General features: G+C 43.4%; 1 protein-coding gene across 1 annotated transcript in view; it reads left to right on the plus strand.

The window, feature by feature from the left end:
• LOC146207455 (SEC14-like protein 2) overlaps positions 1-7255 on the plus strand; it is a 34363-nt gene extending 27108 nt beyond the window's left edge. The window contains exons 12-13 of the mRNA XM_084587526.1: positions 1713-1914; positions 4381-7255. Of these exons, the coding sequence (XP_084443652.1) occupies positions 1713-1914; positions 4381-4526 (348 nt within the window). The 3' untranslated portion in view covers positions 4527-7255. The remainder of the gene's footprint in view (positions 1-1712; positions 1915-4380) is intronic.
• Positions 7256-18322: the final 11067 nt, after the last annotated feature.

Below are 18322 nucleotides of genomic sequence, written 5' to 3' on the forward strand. Positions count from 1 at the left end.
GTCGCGTATTCAAGGAGTATATTTTTAGTCATTTTGTGAGGATAGTCAGCGCTCATAGAATTTATTATATTCTTTTTGTGACTCGGCAGACTGCGGGTACTGCCGCACTAATTGCAACTATTGCATGAGCAAGTCCCCTTTACAGAGATCGCATGACCTGCATGGCGGAGTGTGTCGCCTGCTGTAGGAACCAACTGTACCGACTTCGCTTCTGGTACGCGCCTATTTAAACTGTTTTGAGGGGGAGTATTGGGGAATCTTCTCTGCATCAGTAACATCGCTGGCGTGGTTGCTGAGGCACGCCTATTAATTCTCTAAATCTTTTTATCTCGATGATGTTTAAGTCCCCCGTTTGAGGAAAATCCGACGTCATCGGCGTCGTCAGCAATAAAATCACTGGCATACCTCTGGCAGACGGTAGTTGGCAGATTACAAGGCCGAGCACCGATTCTTCGATATGTTGTGTGACTTAACGAGATTACAAAGTTGAACCTAAGGACGCGGGATCCAATCCCGGCTTATGGCGGCAGTTTTTCGATGGGGAGGAGGGGGGGGGGGGGGGGAGGAAGGGGGGCTGTGCGATGCCAGTGCACGTTAAAGAACCCCAGGTGGTCGAAATTTCCGGAGCTCTCCACTACGGCGTCTCTCATAGCCTGATTCCCCTTGGGAAGTAAGATCCATAAACAAATTCAGATATGTGGCGCAAAAAAACACAAACACAGGAGAAGATACACAACACACGCGCACACTACCAACTGTAATTAGAATTTGAAAACACTTCCTCTTCACCACGCCTCCTCTTCTACACTCAGGCACAAATTCATCTTCCTCTTCTTCTCATCTTCCTCTTCTTTGCCAAGGGGATAATGGCACTCTCTTCCTCGCAGACCTTAACATCGTCCAAACATGGTATTGACCAATCTCATCTTCCTCTTCTTCTCTTCTTCCTCTTCTTTATCAGGGGGATAGTGGCACTTTCTTCCTCACAGACCATATACCTCTTCCAAGCATGACAGTCACAAATTCTCACTGTCTTGTTACCGCACACCTCTGCTTTGCCCAGTAACTCATACCACGCTGGACAAGCAAATATCACCACATTTGCCCCTCAAGCCGTTATTTTGAGAATCCATAAACAAAACAACAAATTAGGGAGGAGCTGCCAGCTGGGGCTGCTCTGAGCAAGTGGGACAGGAATAAACCTTCCAGTCACGTACGCAGTCAGTCAGTCGAGTCAGGCACGCAGCGTAGCTATCGGGTCGCGCCCTTGAAGGCGGAGCAAGTGCAACCTATATTTTTTGCCCTCTTATTTCTGTCAATCCTTTCTCTATAAAAGCGGCAGTGATAGTGGCCGAGTTGGAAATAGTCAAGTTATTGTGGGCATCTGATTTTGCAGCAATCATTCAAATCTTCTTTTTTACATCTGTTTCTGTCAACTCTTTCTGCAAGCGGTGGTAATAATGGTCCAGTGCTCTCTCTCTTGACATAGGCGGACAAGTGAACGGACGTCCAAATATCGGCGGGCAAAGAGTGGTGAAATGTTGCTTTTAAACTTATACCTGCATAAAATGATTTTGACGAACGGACCTGGAGAAGTCACTACTTAGACAACAGCCCCAACAGAGCGTTGAAATGTGTCCCAACTGAGACAGCACTCTCGCATTGTAGTACACCTCGTTTTACTTACCCTACCTTGCTGCCCTCCATCGCAGGTGTCGGTTCCGAAAGCAGGTTCCGAACTACGGTGGCGTTTCGGCACAGCGTCTGGCGAGGTGACATTCGCGGTGCGGTTCCGACCGTCCGGCAGCGCCGAGGACAGCGGCAATGTACGAGACTTGGTGGAGCCCAAGCGGGTTGCTTTCTCCCGTCATGCGCCTCACAGCGGGAGCTTGTGCTGCCACGAGCCCGGAACATGTGAGCATAAAGTTTAATAATAATAATAATAATAATAATAATAATAATAATAATAATAATAATAATAATAATAATAATAATAATAATAATAATAATAATAATAATAATAATAATAAATATTTATTTAATGTGCGCAGGAACAACCATGTGGTCTTCGTGCTGCAGCATGTACAGCCATGTGCTGTTGGACAGGGTTGATGAAATTAATGACCTTGGTGTACTTTTTGACCGCACCCTCAGCTTCTCCTCTCATACTAAACGCATGGCTCAGCGGGCTATGCGGACACTCGGATTTGTTTGCAGACTTTCAAGAGAGTTCCGCGTACTCCACTTCCGTTCTTAAAACTGTACTTGTCCATATGCTTGCCGCTCTTGGAGTACGCGTCGGTTGTTTGGAATGGCACTTGTAAATCGAACTTTGACGAGGTTGACAGAGCACTAAAAATTTTTTTACGGATATTTCGATATCGCTTTCCTTGCGCAACTTCCTCCTCTCGCTCCACCAGGAGCACCCAACTGAATCTTCCGTCTCTTCACTGCCGCCGTGTCAGAGTTGATATCATTTTTCTGTACAAACTCCTTCATGGCCACATTATGTGTCCTCAGCTCTTAGAGTACATCCTACTGCGCGTTCCGCGGAAGAGCATGAGGGAATTCAGACCATTTCAAGTTTCTCCGTCTCTTCATTCCCATTCCCCTCTGGACAGAATGCAGTGGTTATTTAACTCTTTTTGTCCTCACCTTGACATCTTCCAAAACTCGCTCTGTTCATTTATATTGGATGTTCGTAGCGTTGTATTCTAAATAGTCCTTTATAACATATAACTCCCACTTTCTAGCCTAAAATGTTGTATTTACTTCACTTTTTGCTTTTTCTCCTGTTCAATGCTGTCTGTATCTTGAACTGCTTTTTATCCGTTTCTTACTGATATTTCAACTTTAAACTTTATATTCGAATCTTACCGTCCCTAGTTCAATATTACTTCTTTATTGTATTATTCTGTATTTCTAGCCTATGTTTTGTACCACGCACTTGTTGCGCCTGGAATTGTTTTTTCTTTTTTTATTTATTTCAAAGTAGACAAGTGATTACATCAGACACTGAAGGATCCTTAGCCAGAGACTAGTCGTGGATCCCAAAATGGATACAAGTATGTCTACTGACGACTCAGGAAGAAAACAAAATACGAAACAAAATACATATTTACCGGTGCGAAATGAAACAACTGTAATACAAAACAACATGATACAAACTAAAAATCTATTACATGACAAAAATAACGAAACGAGAAAAAAAAAAGGTGATTTCATATTCAGAATACTACGCCACAGGTAGAGTATGCAAATAGCCACTTTATTGAGACACTTCTGTATGGAGGAAAAAATTCTTAAGTGCTCTAAAGTATTAGGTGAGGATATGGCTGAGCATGGGATAGCATTCCAAATTTTAACACCACAAAAACGGAGACATCTATGGCCGTAATGATTGTTAGATGTTGGAAGTAAGTACTTTCCATGTGCGGCTGAAAGACAACTGGACGGAGTGAACTAGAATGAAACTAAAGGAAAGGTGATAGGGTTGCAAAACACACGGTTTACAAAAATTGCTAAGCGATAGTCTCTTAGGTTAGTTAGTGGCATGATATTATTTTCTTTAAATAAAGGCCGCGATGGAGTTCTAGGTCCACCTAGAACTTTATTTTATGTATATTTCTATATTACTATAATCAATGTTAGTTATTTGTTGTTTTTTTTTTCTCTCCATCTATCGTTTTTTTTTTCTTTCGTGATGTGCTCAACAATTCTCTAGCGGTGTATATAAGACATGGTACTCATTGATTTCTTTCTTTTCGTGACACGTTTCGTTTGTTTCATTTCATGTGTTATTTCTTCTTTTGTGCTCTATCTTTGTGTGTAAAACTTGTGTGTGCATTTTCATTTTGTTTTTGTGCTGCAGCACGTAGATCACATGGTTGTTCCTGCGCACAATTAATAATGATTTATAATAATAATAATAATAATAATAATAATAATAATAATAATAATAATAATAATAATAATAATAATAATAATAATAATAATAATAGCATTATTATTATTATTATTATTATTATTATTATTATTATTATTATTATTATTATTATTATTATTATTATTATTATTATTATTATTATTATTATTATTATTATTATTATTGGCCATAGACATCTGTTTTGTGCTATTGCAATAAAGTGAGGTACCAACAAACCACGCCATTACACTAACACCGTGTTTATATATACACATAGCTAGCACTCACAGAAGCCAGAGCTGGAGGAGGCCTCAAAAGCGGTTGGCACTCTCGGTACATTGGTAGGATATTTTTTCTTGCACAAACTTAACGATTGGGCTTTATTCGCTTACAGATGTTAGTGTCTGTACAACTGCTTGTTTTCGTTAACATGCGCCTGCCTTGTCTTTCCCCAGATGAGCTGGTGTTCGACAACTCGTTCAGCTGGCTTACGCGCAAGGAGCTGAGCTACAGCGTTGAGTTGCTGCCTCCGCCAAGTGACGGAACTGTTTTGACCAACGGAGTCAGCCCCACGAAAGACAGTGTCGTAGCTGCGGACTGATGCCCAACGTAGCCGGCGGTCACAGACGCAATCTCTCAACGGTGCAGTGAAGCCTGCCGAAGGGGGCATTACATGCATGTCGCACCTTGTTTAGGGATGGATATGGGGCACACCACTTTGCACAGACGGTCACGTGTACATCAGCCGACCAGCTGCAAGCACCAAATGCCAAGGATCGCAAGTGCACCCAAGAACAAGCTTCAGCTATCTCACTAAGGCAGCAGGCATAAGCTGAGATCCCACACTTGTCGTACTGTGTGCTAGAGCGCATGCGCCGTTCACGCATTTTTATTTTATGTATATAATGATCAATTTGAAAAGAATATCTAATTTTTATTTCTCGTCCGCATCAGACAAAAATAACGAGCAGTGCATCGCAGAAACCATAAAGCAGCGTACCCGGCCGTCGACGGCAGCCATTGCCGAGTATGGCACGCAACGGCTCACCACTGCATATTATGCGGTAGATGCTGAGGACTGATCGCCAGTGGGGCCACTGCTTCGGCCGCCTCTTACTGACGCTTGAAAGCCGCAGCTTCGTCTTCAACAACGATGACCAATGTGACAAGAAAAAAATTGAGAGTTTTAGCTTACCGTGATCCGCGATCCGCTACCGTGATCCGCCACCGCGCGTTCCACTGCGCATGTCCAGACCCGCCTTGACGCCAATAGATGGCGCCATATGCTGGATGTCGGTAAAATGAATTTGATTTATAAAGGGAAAGGAACAGGATGCACATAAAATCCTACAGGCCGATTACCATAACATCTGTTATGTACAGGTTAGCCATGCAGGCGGTGAAATTAAAGGGGCAAGCATGGGTAGAAAGTAACAAGATACTCGGAGAACTTCAGAACGGCTTTAGAAATGGTAGGCGCTTAGATGATAGCCTGTTCGTGCTTACCCAATGCATCGAAATATCTAGAGTGGAAAATAGACCTTTGTATTTGGCCTTCCTGGACATAAACGGGGCGTACGACAACGTAAGCAGGGAACTCCTGTAGAACATATTAAAAGAAGGTATCGGTTATGAGATAATAGAGTTCCTACAGGAAATATACCGGGATAACAAAGTAGAAATTACGTGGGAAGGGATAAGAAGTACGGAAGATGTCAAAGTATGCAAAGGATTAGGACAAGGCTGTTTTCTATCACCTGTGCTGTTCACGCTTTATATGATAAACCTGGAACGGAGGATACAAGACAGTAACCTAGGTTTTAACCTGTCATATAGATTAGGTGGAAAGGCGGTAGAGCAGCGCCTCCCCGGTTTGATGTATGCAGACGATATTGGGCAGCTAGCTGAGAGTCTGGAAGAATTGCAAACTCTACTAAGTATTGCGGAGACGAAGGGGACGCTCTAGGCTTCAGTTTCAGCGCAGTTAAGTCGGGTCTGATGATTTTCAACGGCTCAACTGATCAGGGTCTTAAAATACAAGGCCTTGAAATACCTAGAGTAGCAGAATATAACTGTCTGGGGGTATGGGTAAACGAAGGATTGGCATACATTGGAAAGCATGAGCAATCACTTAAGGCCAAAGGGCGAAGGAATGCCGGGTCGGAAATGCGGTTTTGTGCCTAAAATCAGAGGTACAGTCGACATTAGAAATAAATCTGCGATCCGTTGGACGATTAGCACTAGGTGCCCACGGCAAAACTATAAATGAGGCGGTACAGGGAGATATGGGCTGGGCACCTTTCGAAGTACGGGAAGCTCAGAGTAAAATATTATATGAGAAACGCCTGAGGAAATTGGACAGTAACAGATGGGCAGCTAAAGTATTTCAATACCTGTACTTAAAAAGCGTTGACTCACAATGGAGGAAAAGAACTAGGAAACTAACTAGTAAGTATGCTAGTCACAAGGACGGAGAAATAAAGAGCATTAAGCAACAGGTGAAAAACACAGAAGGTAAAAATTGGATAAATTCGATGGAAAAGAAACAGAGTATGGAATTATACCGAAAGTGGAAAATGCAGATCAGGAAGGAAGATTTCTTTGATAACTCAAGAGGCAGTGCCCTACTTTTTGAAGCTAGATCAGGGTGCCTTAGAACACTCAGCTACAAAAAGAAATTTATCAATGGAGATGACGCATGTGCTGTATGTGGTAATTCCAGTGAAACAATTGACCATATTATACTCGAATGTATTGGTATCCACCCGGAAGTTGATGCTGGCGCAATCACTGTTACTGAAGCACTGGGGTTTAGAGATACTAATGGCCGGGTGAATAAACTGGCGGTGGAAACTAGCAAAAGCGACTGGAAGATTGGTGGCTTAAAAGCAGAGAAGTGACATAATGTTAGTAATGTAGAAACAAAAATTTAATAAACAATGATGGTTTAGTTAACCAATCTAAATCAATAATTAAGATATAGGGAGAAAAATGAGCATGATAGCTACTGCTACCACCCCGTTTCAAAGGGGACGCTCCTATATTCCATCCATCCATCCATCCGGTAGATGTCGGCACACAGACCTGCCGCGTCGGGACCAATCAGCTTGAGCGCCCCGCCCACGCGCGGTTGAGAGTCGCGGTGGCGGTTCGCGGGTCACGGTAAGCTAAATCTCTAATGTTCTGAAATAAGATACGGATAATAGATTCTTATAAGGTATGGAGCCTGAAGAAAATCGGGCTGATTTTAACAGCTTGTTAAACTAAGCAACAGAAGTCTCTTTGTCACAAATAAACGATCGTGAGAGCATCTCACAAAACCGTTACCTATCCCTGAAAAGCAGATGTGCTTTTGTGTCACGTGCGTCTCTCTCTCTCTCTATCTCACACACGCGCACGCACTCACACACAAACGCGCGCGCGTGCTTATTATGTCCAAACATATATAAAAGGAAATAATTGCTGCAGAATTATTTTTTACCTGGTGCTGCACCTGGGTTACAGCAGCAATCAGGTAAAGGGCACTATGTTTCAATTAATTCGGCAATAAACTAAGTACGTTAGCTTAATTTTCTTTTTGTTCCTGGAGGGATTTTGTATTTGTAGAATTAGAGCACAACATTAGGACACAACACAAAGCAATGACCAATAGTCTCTGCATGGTCGCTCAAAGAGGCAGCAATTCCGTGAGTCCACACATCCATTTGGTGCGAAGCCATACCTAAACGGGAAGATCGACGTGTAGAGTTTAAAATTTAAAGAAATTTGCGACCATTTGAATATGCATCCACAGAGCTCACTTGAATACATTGGCGTCAAGGAACTTTAGCTTAAGATTAATGTGCATGGGCATAGAAAGTAAAGAATCGCCTTTTAAACCCAAACCCAAAGGAGCTTGTCTGACGAGACTGGCACTTTTTAAAACACTTCGTGTGACGAATTCATGCTTCGGAAAGTCGGGAGCAGTCAGCCTGAAGATGACGTCGCAGGTATACATTGCGGCCTTTTGGACACAAGGTATTCCGTAGGAATGAAGCGCAATAAACTTAGCGATGCCAAGCAGTTTCTCATTTTCGTCCCTTAGTGCGTATCTTGCAGTAAATGCACCTATAAGATATTTCCCAGAATACACACACAGACTTTCGAAGTGCACATGCTTAAAAATAATTGCTCAAAATTTGCTCGTACAGAACCAGAGAGCTAACAAATGTGTGGCTTGTTTGAAGACACTGGCGCTTTTTTTTTTTTTTTTTCTAATGAAACCCTCGTTAAGCCATGTTTGTCGCTTCTGAAATTCAGGGGCAGTCAGCCTGAAAGTGGCGTAGCTGGCATATGGCCGCCTCATAAACTTTAAAAAGGCAGCAGAGTCTGCTGCCTTTTTTACTGTGCCCAATGGCAAACCTCGAATAAAACAAACAAAAAAAAAGCTGCCAAATTTGATGTGTGCATAGTAAACATGATCGAACGACGCCTGCTTCGGATCCATGCATTCCCCATGTTCTTGCACAGATGGTGTCAAGTCTCTTGTCAGTGATGGTGAGAGGGTCGAGACCCCGCTGACTTTGAACCCAGGATCAGTGCAATAGTAATAGATTTCCTGCGTTGTCGTTGCTGCCTTGTCATCAACCTTGTCATCTGACCACACAAGAAAGACACAATCGAGTTCTGTGATGCCTATGCTGCGGATCTAGCGCAAGCAATCCGATTGATACGCCCCGTACTGGCGGAAGGTAATGTGCGGCTGGGAGCAGAAACTCGCTATTAAAAGCCTCGGGGAGCCATGTTTTCAGCCGTTGAATGGCGTCGCAGGCAAATAGCGGCTAAAGCCCCTGTAGTGGCCTCTTAAACAAAAGGTCGTTCATGGGAATATGGGGAAATAAGCTCGCCAATGAAAAGCAGTTTCTCGGTTTTGACTATTAGTCCTGCTCATGCGGTGAATACACCTAAAGTTTATTTATCAGAATATTTACACCTTCGAAGTGCACATTGCGAAAAATAGAGTTGCTTAAAACGAACGCGTAATAACTAGGAATTAGCTAACAAATGTGTGGCTTGTTAGGCGAGACTTGCACTTTTTACCTTTGGTGTGACTAAATCATAAAGAGCCATGCGTGGGCACTTCTGAGTCATTTGAGTAGTCCGCCTGAAGGTTGCATCGCCGGCACATGACGACCTCTTAAACACAAGGTCGTCCATAGGAATAAAATGCAATAAACTCACCGATGACAATCAGTTTCTCGGTTTTGACCCTCAGTTCCGCTCATGAGGAGAATACACGTAGAAGTTTATTTCTCCGAATATGCACAGCTTCGAAGTGCACGTGGCGAAAAAAAAAAAAAAAAAAGAGTTGCTCAAAATTAGAGCGTGCAGAAACTAACAAAAGTGCGACTTATTAAGCGAGACTAGCACTGTTCACCTTTGGTGTGACGTATTCTTAATAAAAAAGCCCTGGTAAGCCACGTTTTCAGCTGCTGGATGTCTGGAGCACTCGAAGGTGCCTTCGCGGGCGAATGACGGCCTCTTAAACACAACGTCGCACATAGGAATATAGAGTAACAAACTATGTGATGAGAAGCAGTTTCTCGGTTTTGGCCGTTATTTGGGCGCATGCTGCGAATTTACCTAAATTGCATGTCTAGGAACATATTATACAGCTGCGTAGGGCACATGCCAACATAGGAGGTGCACAAAATAAGCGCGTATACAGAACTGGAAATTAGCTAAAAAAAGATGCGGTTTGTTAGATCAAACTGACACATTTTGTATCTCGGTGGAATGAAATCTAAAGGAGACCCCTGGTGAGACTGGTTGAGCAGTTCTGACTTAGTACGTCGTAGGTAAATGGCGGCCTCTCACTAGGCCGTCCGTAGGAACACCAAGAGCAATAAACAGTTTCTCGGTTCTGGACCTTATAGTTCGGCTCACTACTGGGAATTTAGGTGAACTGATTTTAACAGAACAAGGTACTGTGTTCATCGCCACAAAAAAATAAAATTCTGGTCCTGGCAATGTCCCTGCAGGGCTGTTTAAAAAAAATAATAGTTACACTAGCCCTTGAATTTCATGAAAAATAGCCAATTGCACCTGCAGTAGCTGACGTTATCAACCTGGGCCCGCTAGAAACAATTGCATGCCACACAACTCCCGCTTTCATCCTTCTCAAAAGAACGTTTTTATTCTCTGCACATTTACAAAGTAAGCGAAACATGCATAGCACCGCGACAAATTCTTCGAACGCGATCTTCTCACGCCGGTTTCCACAAATAAAACGAGGCGCTGCCTTGGAGACGGAAATCTTTGTTTTCACCATCTTTTTCGGCAGTGGCGTTGGACCCGGTTTTGGGTAGCACTGAAATCGTGAGGCGAAGGGTGCATGTATTAGAGACTAATAAGGGAGTAAATTACTCAATGGCATCCACCCGAGAGACTAATAAGGGAGTAAATTACTCATTGGCATCCACCCGAGCGCAGCCAAACGGCACTCTCTGGGCTCTCGTTCCTACGACTGGCACGAGTCCAAATAATTGTCACACAAGTACAAAACGCTGGTGCACGTGAGCTTCATTCAAAAACCATGTTTCTCGCTACAACTGCCGTGGTGTCGGCGAGAACAGTGGAGGCACTCTCTGCCTCGTATCATGAAGATGTACCTTTACTATAAACTGTGTTTCAGCGAAGATGTAACACAATTCTTAAAAATAGTTTTCTTTTATATATCGAGATGTTTTTACCAGCGTTGCGATACCACTTTGGCCGGCATCAGAAAACAAATGAATCACGCTGGCTATAGTGAGCTGATTAGATAGGTTCCGATAGTTACCTATAACTATTGCGGTTTGGTGCTTGTATGTAAAGTTTATAACCGGACGTTACCATTAGCCACATTACTTATTCTATTTTGAAAGCTTGGCTTCTCTCGGCACTGTGGTTCAGCAAATTTCTTCCACCTTACGCAATTTTCGAAAAGCGCCCTATGTAAAGCGACGCCAGTCACCTGTCACGTGATCTGCGCGTCGTAACCACGCTAAAGTGCTCGCCGCTGCTCGCTGCTCCAGCCCATCGAGCACAGAGACCACGTTACAGAAGTGCTACAGAGTGTCATGCAGTGATTGACGTCATTTTGCGGTTCGCTAAAGACGCACGCTTTTCGAGAAAGATGCGCGGAAACGAAATACTGCTGCGCCATGGCACCCACCGTAATCACATTCTGACAATACTAACTATTGCCATGGTTATAAATTACTAACCGCTGGCAGCTAACTTGCTTACTCAGCATAATTCGCTTGTTTGCTTATGTCCGCCAATACTGCTGCTATAGTGCCAAAGAAACAAATCTGATATTTCAAAAAGTCAATTAAAAAAAATTCTGGTTCACCTTTGAGACACCTGGAATGACTCAGGAAAACGACGTCTAGCTAAAATCGCTAACCCAACCGTTATAATCTGATCAAAAGCGGCACATGATGAGGTCCGTTTCACGATGATGCTAGCGTGTGTCAAATAGAGAGCAGCCTGGGCAGGTGAGCAGTAAACTACTAGATGACAGTTAATCATCATCATCATCAGCCTGATTATACCCACTGCAGGGCGAAGGCCTCTCCCATAATTCTCCACTTAACCCGGTTCTGTGCTAGCTGCATTCACTTGACCCCTGCGAACTTCTAAATCTCATCCGCCCACCTAACTTTCTGCCGCCCCCTGCTACGCTTTCCTTCCCTTGGAATCCATGACAGTTAATGTTCGTCTCTTTATCGCCTTTCTTATTACTCAGGCTGATCTTATTGCCTACTACAAATTACGAGGCCTGTGAACAAAGCGACAAGATTGTTCATCATCGGCAGCCTTTTTCACAACCGGGCAAGCCCCTAGGGCTTCATTTATACCAAAGTTATTAAGAAACTTGCTTATAATAAGCGCGGCAAGAAACTAACAAAATGATGCATAAAAAAGGAGGCTTTACCTCCGTGCCATTTGCAGTAGCAGGACTCGTTCTTGCATTCCGATTCAATGTTCGGCTTTCCGGCGTAGACCTTGGCACAAGCAGCTTCGCACTCCTGTATCACACATGCTAAACAGGGCAAATACATGAAAGTAAATAGATCTATTATATTATTATACTTACATTGAGAAAATCGCACTACGGATGGATAGAATATGCGTCATCAATCGCTTAGTTAGCAAAAAAAAATCCTCATGGTTTTTGCAATTTTAACGAAATAGGGGTGGCTATTTTCTGTCACCGATCAAAACAAGGCTAAAAAAGTAAAACACAATTATTTCGCAGTTTTCTTTGTGTACTGAACTCTATAAAGTTGCTATGTTTAAGAGCACGAGGAAGAAAAGGAAAAAATGAACTAATTTTAGTGCGGAGACTATGGTACAGCGGAAACCACCAGGGTGGACGCACTTAGGCAGTTTTAGCCGAGAACAGCTACGGTATTGTTGAAGGCGACTATATTTGTTCGGCCTCTAGAGTTGAATCGTCACATCTCTAGAGGATATGCAGTCGTGAAAAAGCAAGGCTGCGTTTTTCTAGCGTTACCTTTCATCTAAGTCTGTCCAGCTCCCGTTATTCTCCCTCTGCGTCAATCATTTCCCATTCATTCAGGTTTTGTTTATTTTCACCTTGAATGTCCGCTTTTCGCTTCCATCGTTCTGGGATAGTACGCCACGAGCGATCCAAAAGGCTGACTGCGACACTTTTTAAACTACTTCGTTTTGCATAAGTAGTCGGTTTCTAATGTTCGTCAATGGCTGCAATGGATGTGCCGGAATAAAGACGAGGAACCTCAAGCAGCGATATACGGCTGCCAGAGCAGTGATTTCAGCTTGGGCTCTACAACACCATCAATTCCAGTGAAGTAAGCTTTACTTCGCTCAATGTAAGCAGCAAATTTTAAACTTCTTTTCAAAGTACCTTCAAGCAAGACAACACTCTCATTTTTATTTATTTATTTTCTAACTGCGGTTGCAGTTGTGCACTCTGCGGCGCTATGCAAGCGCTATGCAAAGACCTCCAAGGCGTTTAGAGGAGTACGCAGGCTAAGCGTGCGACAAATGCTACCTGCATTACCAACGCCGTTATGCGCATGAGCAGCGCGTGTTGAGCAGTAATGATGAGTCGCAAGCGAGTACATCATTTCAGCTGGCATACTAAGAGAAGCACGTAATTCCAGACGCACACGGCGACGAAAGAAAAGCATCAGCAGTAATGGTGCGCGCGTGACCCCGGAGTGGCTGAGCATGCAAGACGGCGCTCTACGATGGCGTAGCCATCTCCAGTCATCAGCAGTGAAGCACTCCTCACGAATGTCGGTGGCCGGTATGGTGGCGCTATCCGCGTGCGTAATTGAACCCCAACTATATAGAAAGATGGGCGCACTCGGGGATCATCTCCACTGCCTGTGGACTCTACGGCCTGATCCACTCTAAACGTGCACACGTTATTTCACCGATGACAGAGGTGGTTGTCATGAGATAGTGCTGCCAGGCACTTCTCTGTTGCTGTTAACATGTTGCAGGTCTGTATATATACCCGAAGAAAAGTGGCTACTCTCACCACGCAGTTTCGAATATATCGAGGAATTAAACGTCAGCTCTTGTTAAAAACAGGTGCCATGGCTCCCCATTAGGGAGGACCCAATTCTATTTCCGGTGCGCCGGGTACCCGCCGGTTTCCAATGGGTACAAGATTTCCCCCCGCTTGGTGCTCAACTCTTTTGGGGTGAAATGCTTGGGAAAAGGGGCCATGGACCAAAAATATTGGTAAAAAAAAAAAAAAGTCACTTAATGGGCTTCTGCCACACAAGGCGGACTTATGGTTGTCCGATGGGGGACGAATCACTGGCCCATCAGCGCAACGATTAAAAGCACAGCAAAAAGCACAGAAAAAGCGGCGATGCTGCATCATCGTCACTTTTTATGTGGTTTTACTTGCAAGTGCATCTAACATCACTTACCTTTGTCCCAGCCGCAGACACAGACGCCTTCTTTGCAGTGGGACCGAAGGTTGAATTCTTTTCCATGATTATCATGGCAGGTTTTTGAGCACCCGTCTTCATCGCATTCTGCGGGTAAAATAAAATTACGGTTAAGCTTCGCCTCGGTCGGCTTCTGCGAGCGATGACCAATGGCCCAGTTAAAAAAAAACAACAAAGGTGTCCTGGTTTACTTTCCTCCGGCATCGCGCCTGCTTTTTGGTGCCCGTCAAACAAAAATGCGTTATGTGCAGTTAAAAGGCCAGAATCTTCAAATGGGCAATGGGCCTTGAAACTCCCTTGAATGTCTTGCACACATCCAGCAGACGCCCTGAACACCCGTAGAATGTTCAAGGGAGCTTCACACTTCAATCACTGTCAAAGCCTGTGCTCTCTGAAGAACGGCCCGGTCGGGACTCCGCTTGGGTTTATTTACCGCACAATAACTTCGCATAGCACACGGAGGTTATTAATCTATAAATTATACGGATTCAGTTTGTGTTTCCAGAGTTCGCTCTTTCATGTCTGATTATTTTTCTTGACTTATGCATATCCTCAGAACGAGAGCACCGTTGCGGATGCCACAGAAACGATTTGTTTTAATCTTGAGAGATGCAGCTAGCTCTAGACGAAGATAGAATGTTGAAACAATTGCAAAATATATATTGGTTTTATGCATCAACCGACATTACAACTTCAAAATTGCGTTAGAGCAGGCAGCAACCGCAGTACAAGCGCTGCCGTTGTGACTGTGTGTTGTCGCTTGGTGCTTCGTAAATTCAGTGTAAACGGACAAGTCAAATGAACAATATATAGGCGCATAAAAGAATATTCGATCAGTATGGGGTAAAAAAAAGAAAACAGCGGTATAAACTGCAAAACATTCTGAAGCACGACTCTATATGTGAATTCATTCTCTCTTTATGCAGTAAGCGGCAAATAAACTAATGAATGGTGTGTCTGATTACATAATGCATGCTTCCTACGAAGCCACGAACGAAATTGGAGTGCTATCGAAAAGGAACCAACACTTCCAAGATGCAGGAATACGATTGAACTGAGGAACGATTTATGCATCCCGGCAAAAAATCGTAACCAAAGGGTTAGGATATATATATATATATATATATATATACATATATATATATATATATATATATATATATATATATATATATATATATATATATATATATATATATATAACAATAAATATGAAATATCATCTTCATCATCAGCCAGCCTGACCCACTGCAGGGCGAATGTCTCTCCCATATTTCTCCAATTAAACCGGTTCCGTGCTAGCTGCATCCACTTGACCCCTGCGAACTTCCTAACCTCATCCGCCCACCTAACTTTCTGCCGCCCCCTGCTACGCTTTCCTTCCCTTAGAATCCAGTTTGTTACCCTAAGCGACCATCTGTTATCCCCTCTTCGCACTACATGCCCTGCCCATGCCCACTCCGGCACAGTAGTCGGGCGTCTTACCACTGCACCACCCCAACAAAACTCAATATACGAAGCTTGAAAAATACCTCTCCTAAAGCGTGAATAGGGCTGCCGGGGAACCGAAAAATAGTAGGCAGTGATCGGGACAATCTGCCGGACTTAATAAGTTGTTTTCTCAGTGCGTTAGGAAACTGCAAATAGATATCAAGAGCGCCATGTATAGATTAATATTCTACGATCTTACAGATCTTTTGAACCTGATCCGTTCATTGGAAAGCAAATAATCATTTTATGTACTACGTGCCTCGAGTAAGCACTAAACCTGCAGATAACAAACCAGAATTTACGAAGCATCGAACAAATTCTTATCTTATTCTTCATGACTACTTTTAAAAGCGAAGAAGCTTTTATCTTGAATTTTTAGTTACTGTTCTTGCTTCTAAACTAAAGCAATAGTAAGACCTCGTCGAATCATTGTTTTTTTCTTGAACATTTAGCTATTGCAGTTTGTGCTTCCAAAATAAAACAACAGAAAAACATTGACGCAGTTTGCATACGCCTTGGGGACCTCTACTTCGATGGCACGGTATGGCTGCACAAACTTTCATTTCGTGCAGAATGCAGTAAATTATTACCAAACTCTCAAGCGTTTACGCCTTTTTGTTGCCACACCCATGCGGATAGGTAGTCACTAAAGATGGTTTTCTGTACTATATAATAGAACAGCATTAAATGCTATGCTATAAATGTAAGATATATAGTATACGTTTTAAAAAGACTCCTTACTTCGTAAGGTTTTCAAATAAAATATAAGCCCTCCCTATGAGAGTGAAGATGTACGGGCTGCTGTAGATATAACAGCTTTCTTTGAATAGCCAGAGCGCGGCCCCAAGGAGTGTGATTAACTAAACGACTTGAATGCTTGTGGACCTGACGTCAGTTTGATGGCGACAGTGGTGACGTTGCACCTGTTTTACAGTACTCACGTGAGCGATGGTAGCAGCGACACTTGTTGTTGTCACACTTGCCGAGGACATCTTTGTCGTTCCACCCCTCGTACTGCTTGTTACAGGTCTTATTGCACGCATCTCGATCGCAAGGCTCAGAATGGCTGAAAACATTTTTTCAGTGTATGTCACACGAACGTAAAGCAAGTTTCTGTGTTCTTGCAATAACGGCAAAACATTTTATTTACAGTGACAAAAATGGGAACAGAAGAAAAGTTTATTGTTTAGAAGCACCTTCACTACGTTCTTCCTTAACTGGAACAATTGAAGTAGTAAAAATATTTATGCTCTTGATAATATTCATAGTATATTTAATTTAATTTTAATTGACTAGTTAGACCCCGATGCAGTACTGGGCTATGAGGAAAGTCATAGTGGAAGTTTCCGTCCACCTGGCGCGTCTAGAACGTGTGCTGACAATGCGCAGTAGACAAAAGCCCCTTTGCGTATCCCAGTCACAAGAATGCGGCCGCCGAGGCTTGAGTCGAACCTAAAACCTTGGAATCAACACCGGTGCCTTACAGCCAATGAGCCATCGCACTGGGTACGTAGCATATATCAGATGTCATTTCTTCATTTACAGGCTCATTTTGGGCACCGTATGTTGATATCATAACTCGTCTTGTAACATTATATCTAAACGCGTGACGAGCTCCCACATATTGCGCTCTTGTTGCTTTTCTTTTTTTTTTTGGCAATAATTCGTTCCCCCTTTTTGCTTATTTGTCTTGTGACCCACTAACCTCTGCAAGAAGCGCTGGTACCTTACGTTGATGGTACCTAAAACTTGAGCTTGCTTCAGCTAAGAGAATCACCTAGAAGGCCATTTAAGAATAGTGCACAGAGTTCTTCATAACAAATGAATAATTTATACACAGACTTAAACCGGAATTAAAAATCTAGCATGCAAAAAGCGCGCAAACCGTTACTCCTCTGTGAGAGGCATATCTTGTAGCTTCAAACGGCGCAATAGCTTTATGTAACGCTTAATTTGATACCTGCCTATCTGCGGAACGTTTACCCAGTGTCGAAAGCAGATACCTTTAGACATATAAATGAAATGGGTATACATTGCGGTAGGCGGAGTTTGGATGGACATATTTTTTGTGGGCATTAAAGTTCGGTCTTTAATGCTATGACGCGACGGAATTAATGGGTGCCCCTCTGCGGTTTCTAATTCGCGTACATGTACCTTGATACTCGCCTAATTATATCCCCTTAATTTGTGCCTATTTTCTACCACATAGTCATTAGCGTATTATGCTATGTGAAAGACTCCCGACGTACACAGAAAGCTCCTCTTAACCAATCCGTACGCCCGTGCCTGTGTAGACTAGGAGTACCGTGTCCGACTCGGGATTCAAGGGTTCGATCTCCACTTACAGGAACAACCCGAGGTGGCTGCTACTGCCAATTCAGCTCCTGTCAACATTACACAACCCACCGATCAAGCAGTGCCCGGCCCATGTCACCTGGAAAAAGCAGTATACCTGTCGGAGGCGTGCTCAGATTTTTCGTTCACAACGACGGCTACAACGCCACATTTTGTGCAGTACGGGGCCCTCAGTGTGGTCGCGTTAACAGCTGTCAGCATGATGTAGAGTATTTTAGGCTCCAAGTCTATAGGGACCACAATAAATACCCCGCAACCTAGCTGGGGTACAGTGTGCACATTGTTGTTGGTTTTCTGTGGGGGAGGGTATGTTGGGCTCCAAGCCTCAATAATTACTCTGCAGTCTGCTTGGTACGGTGTTACGGGCTGTACGGGCTGGGCACGGGAGAGGGAGGGGGGTGACAAAATTGTACATTAATTTGCTAAGCAAAACTAAAGCCTTGTGTAGGTAATGGCGCAAGTGCCTTCAAATCAGCGAATGGGAGAGGGCAGTTGAGAGTAGCACATGTTACTCCGTCGGAAAACGCAGAGTGCGAGGATCCATATGACATTAAAACGTCATGTCGCCGTT

Source organism: Amblyomma maculatum, chromosome 1 (assembly GCF_055883805.1).
Source record: "Amblyomma maculatum isolate TAMU_Amacu chromosome 1, ASM5588380v1, whole genome shotgun sequence".
NCBI lineage: Eukaryota > Metazoa > Arthropoda > Arachnida > Ixodida > Ixodidae > Amblyomma > Amblyomma maculatum.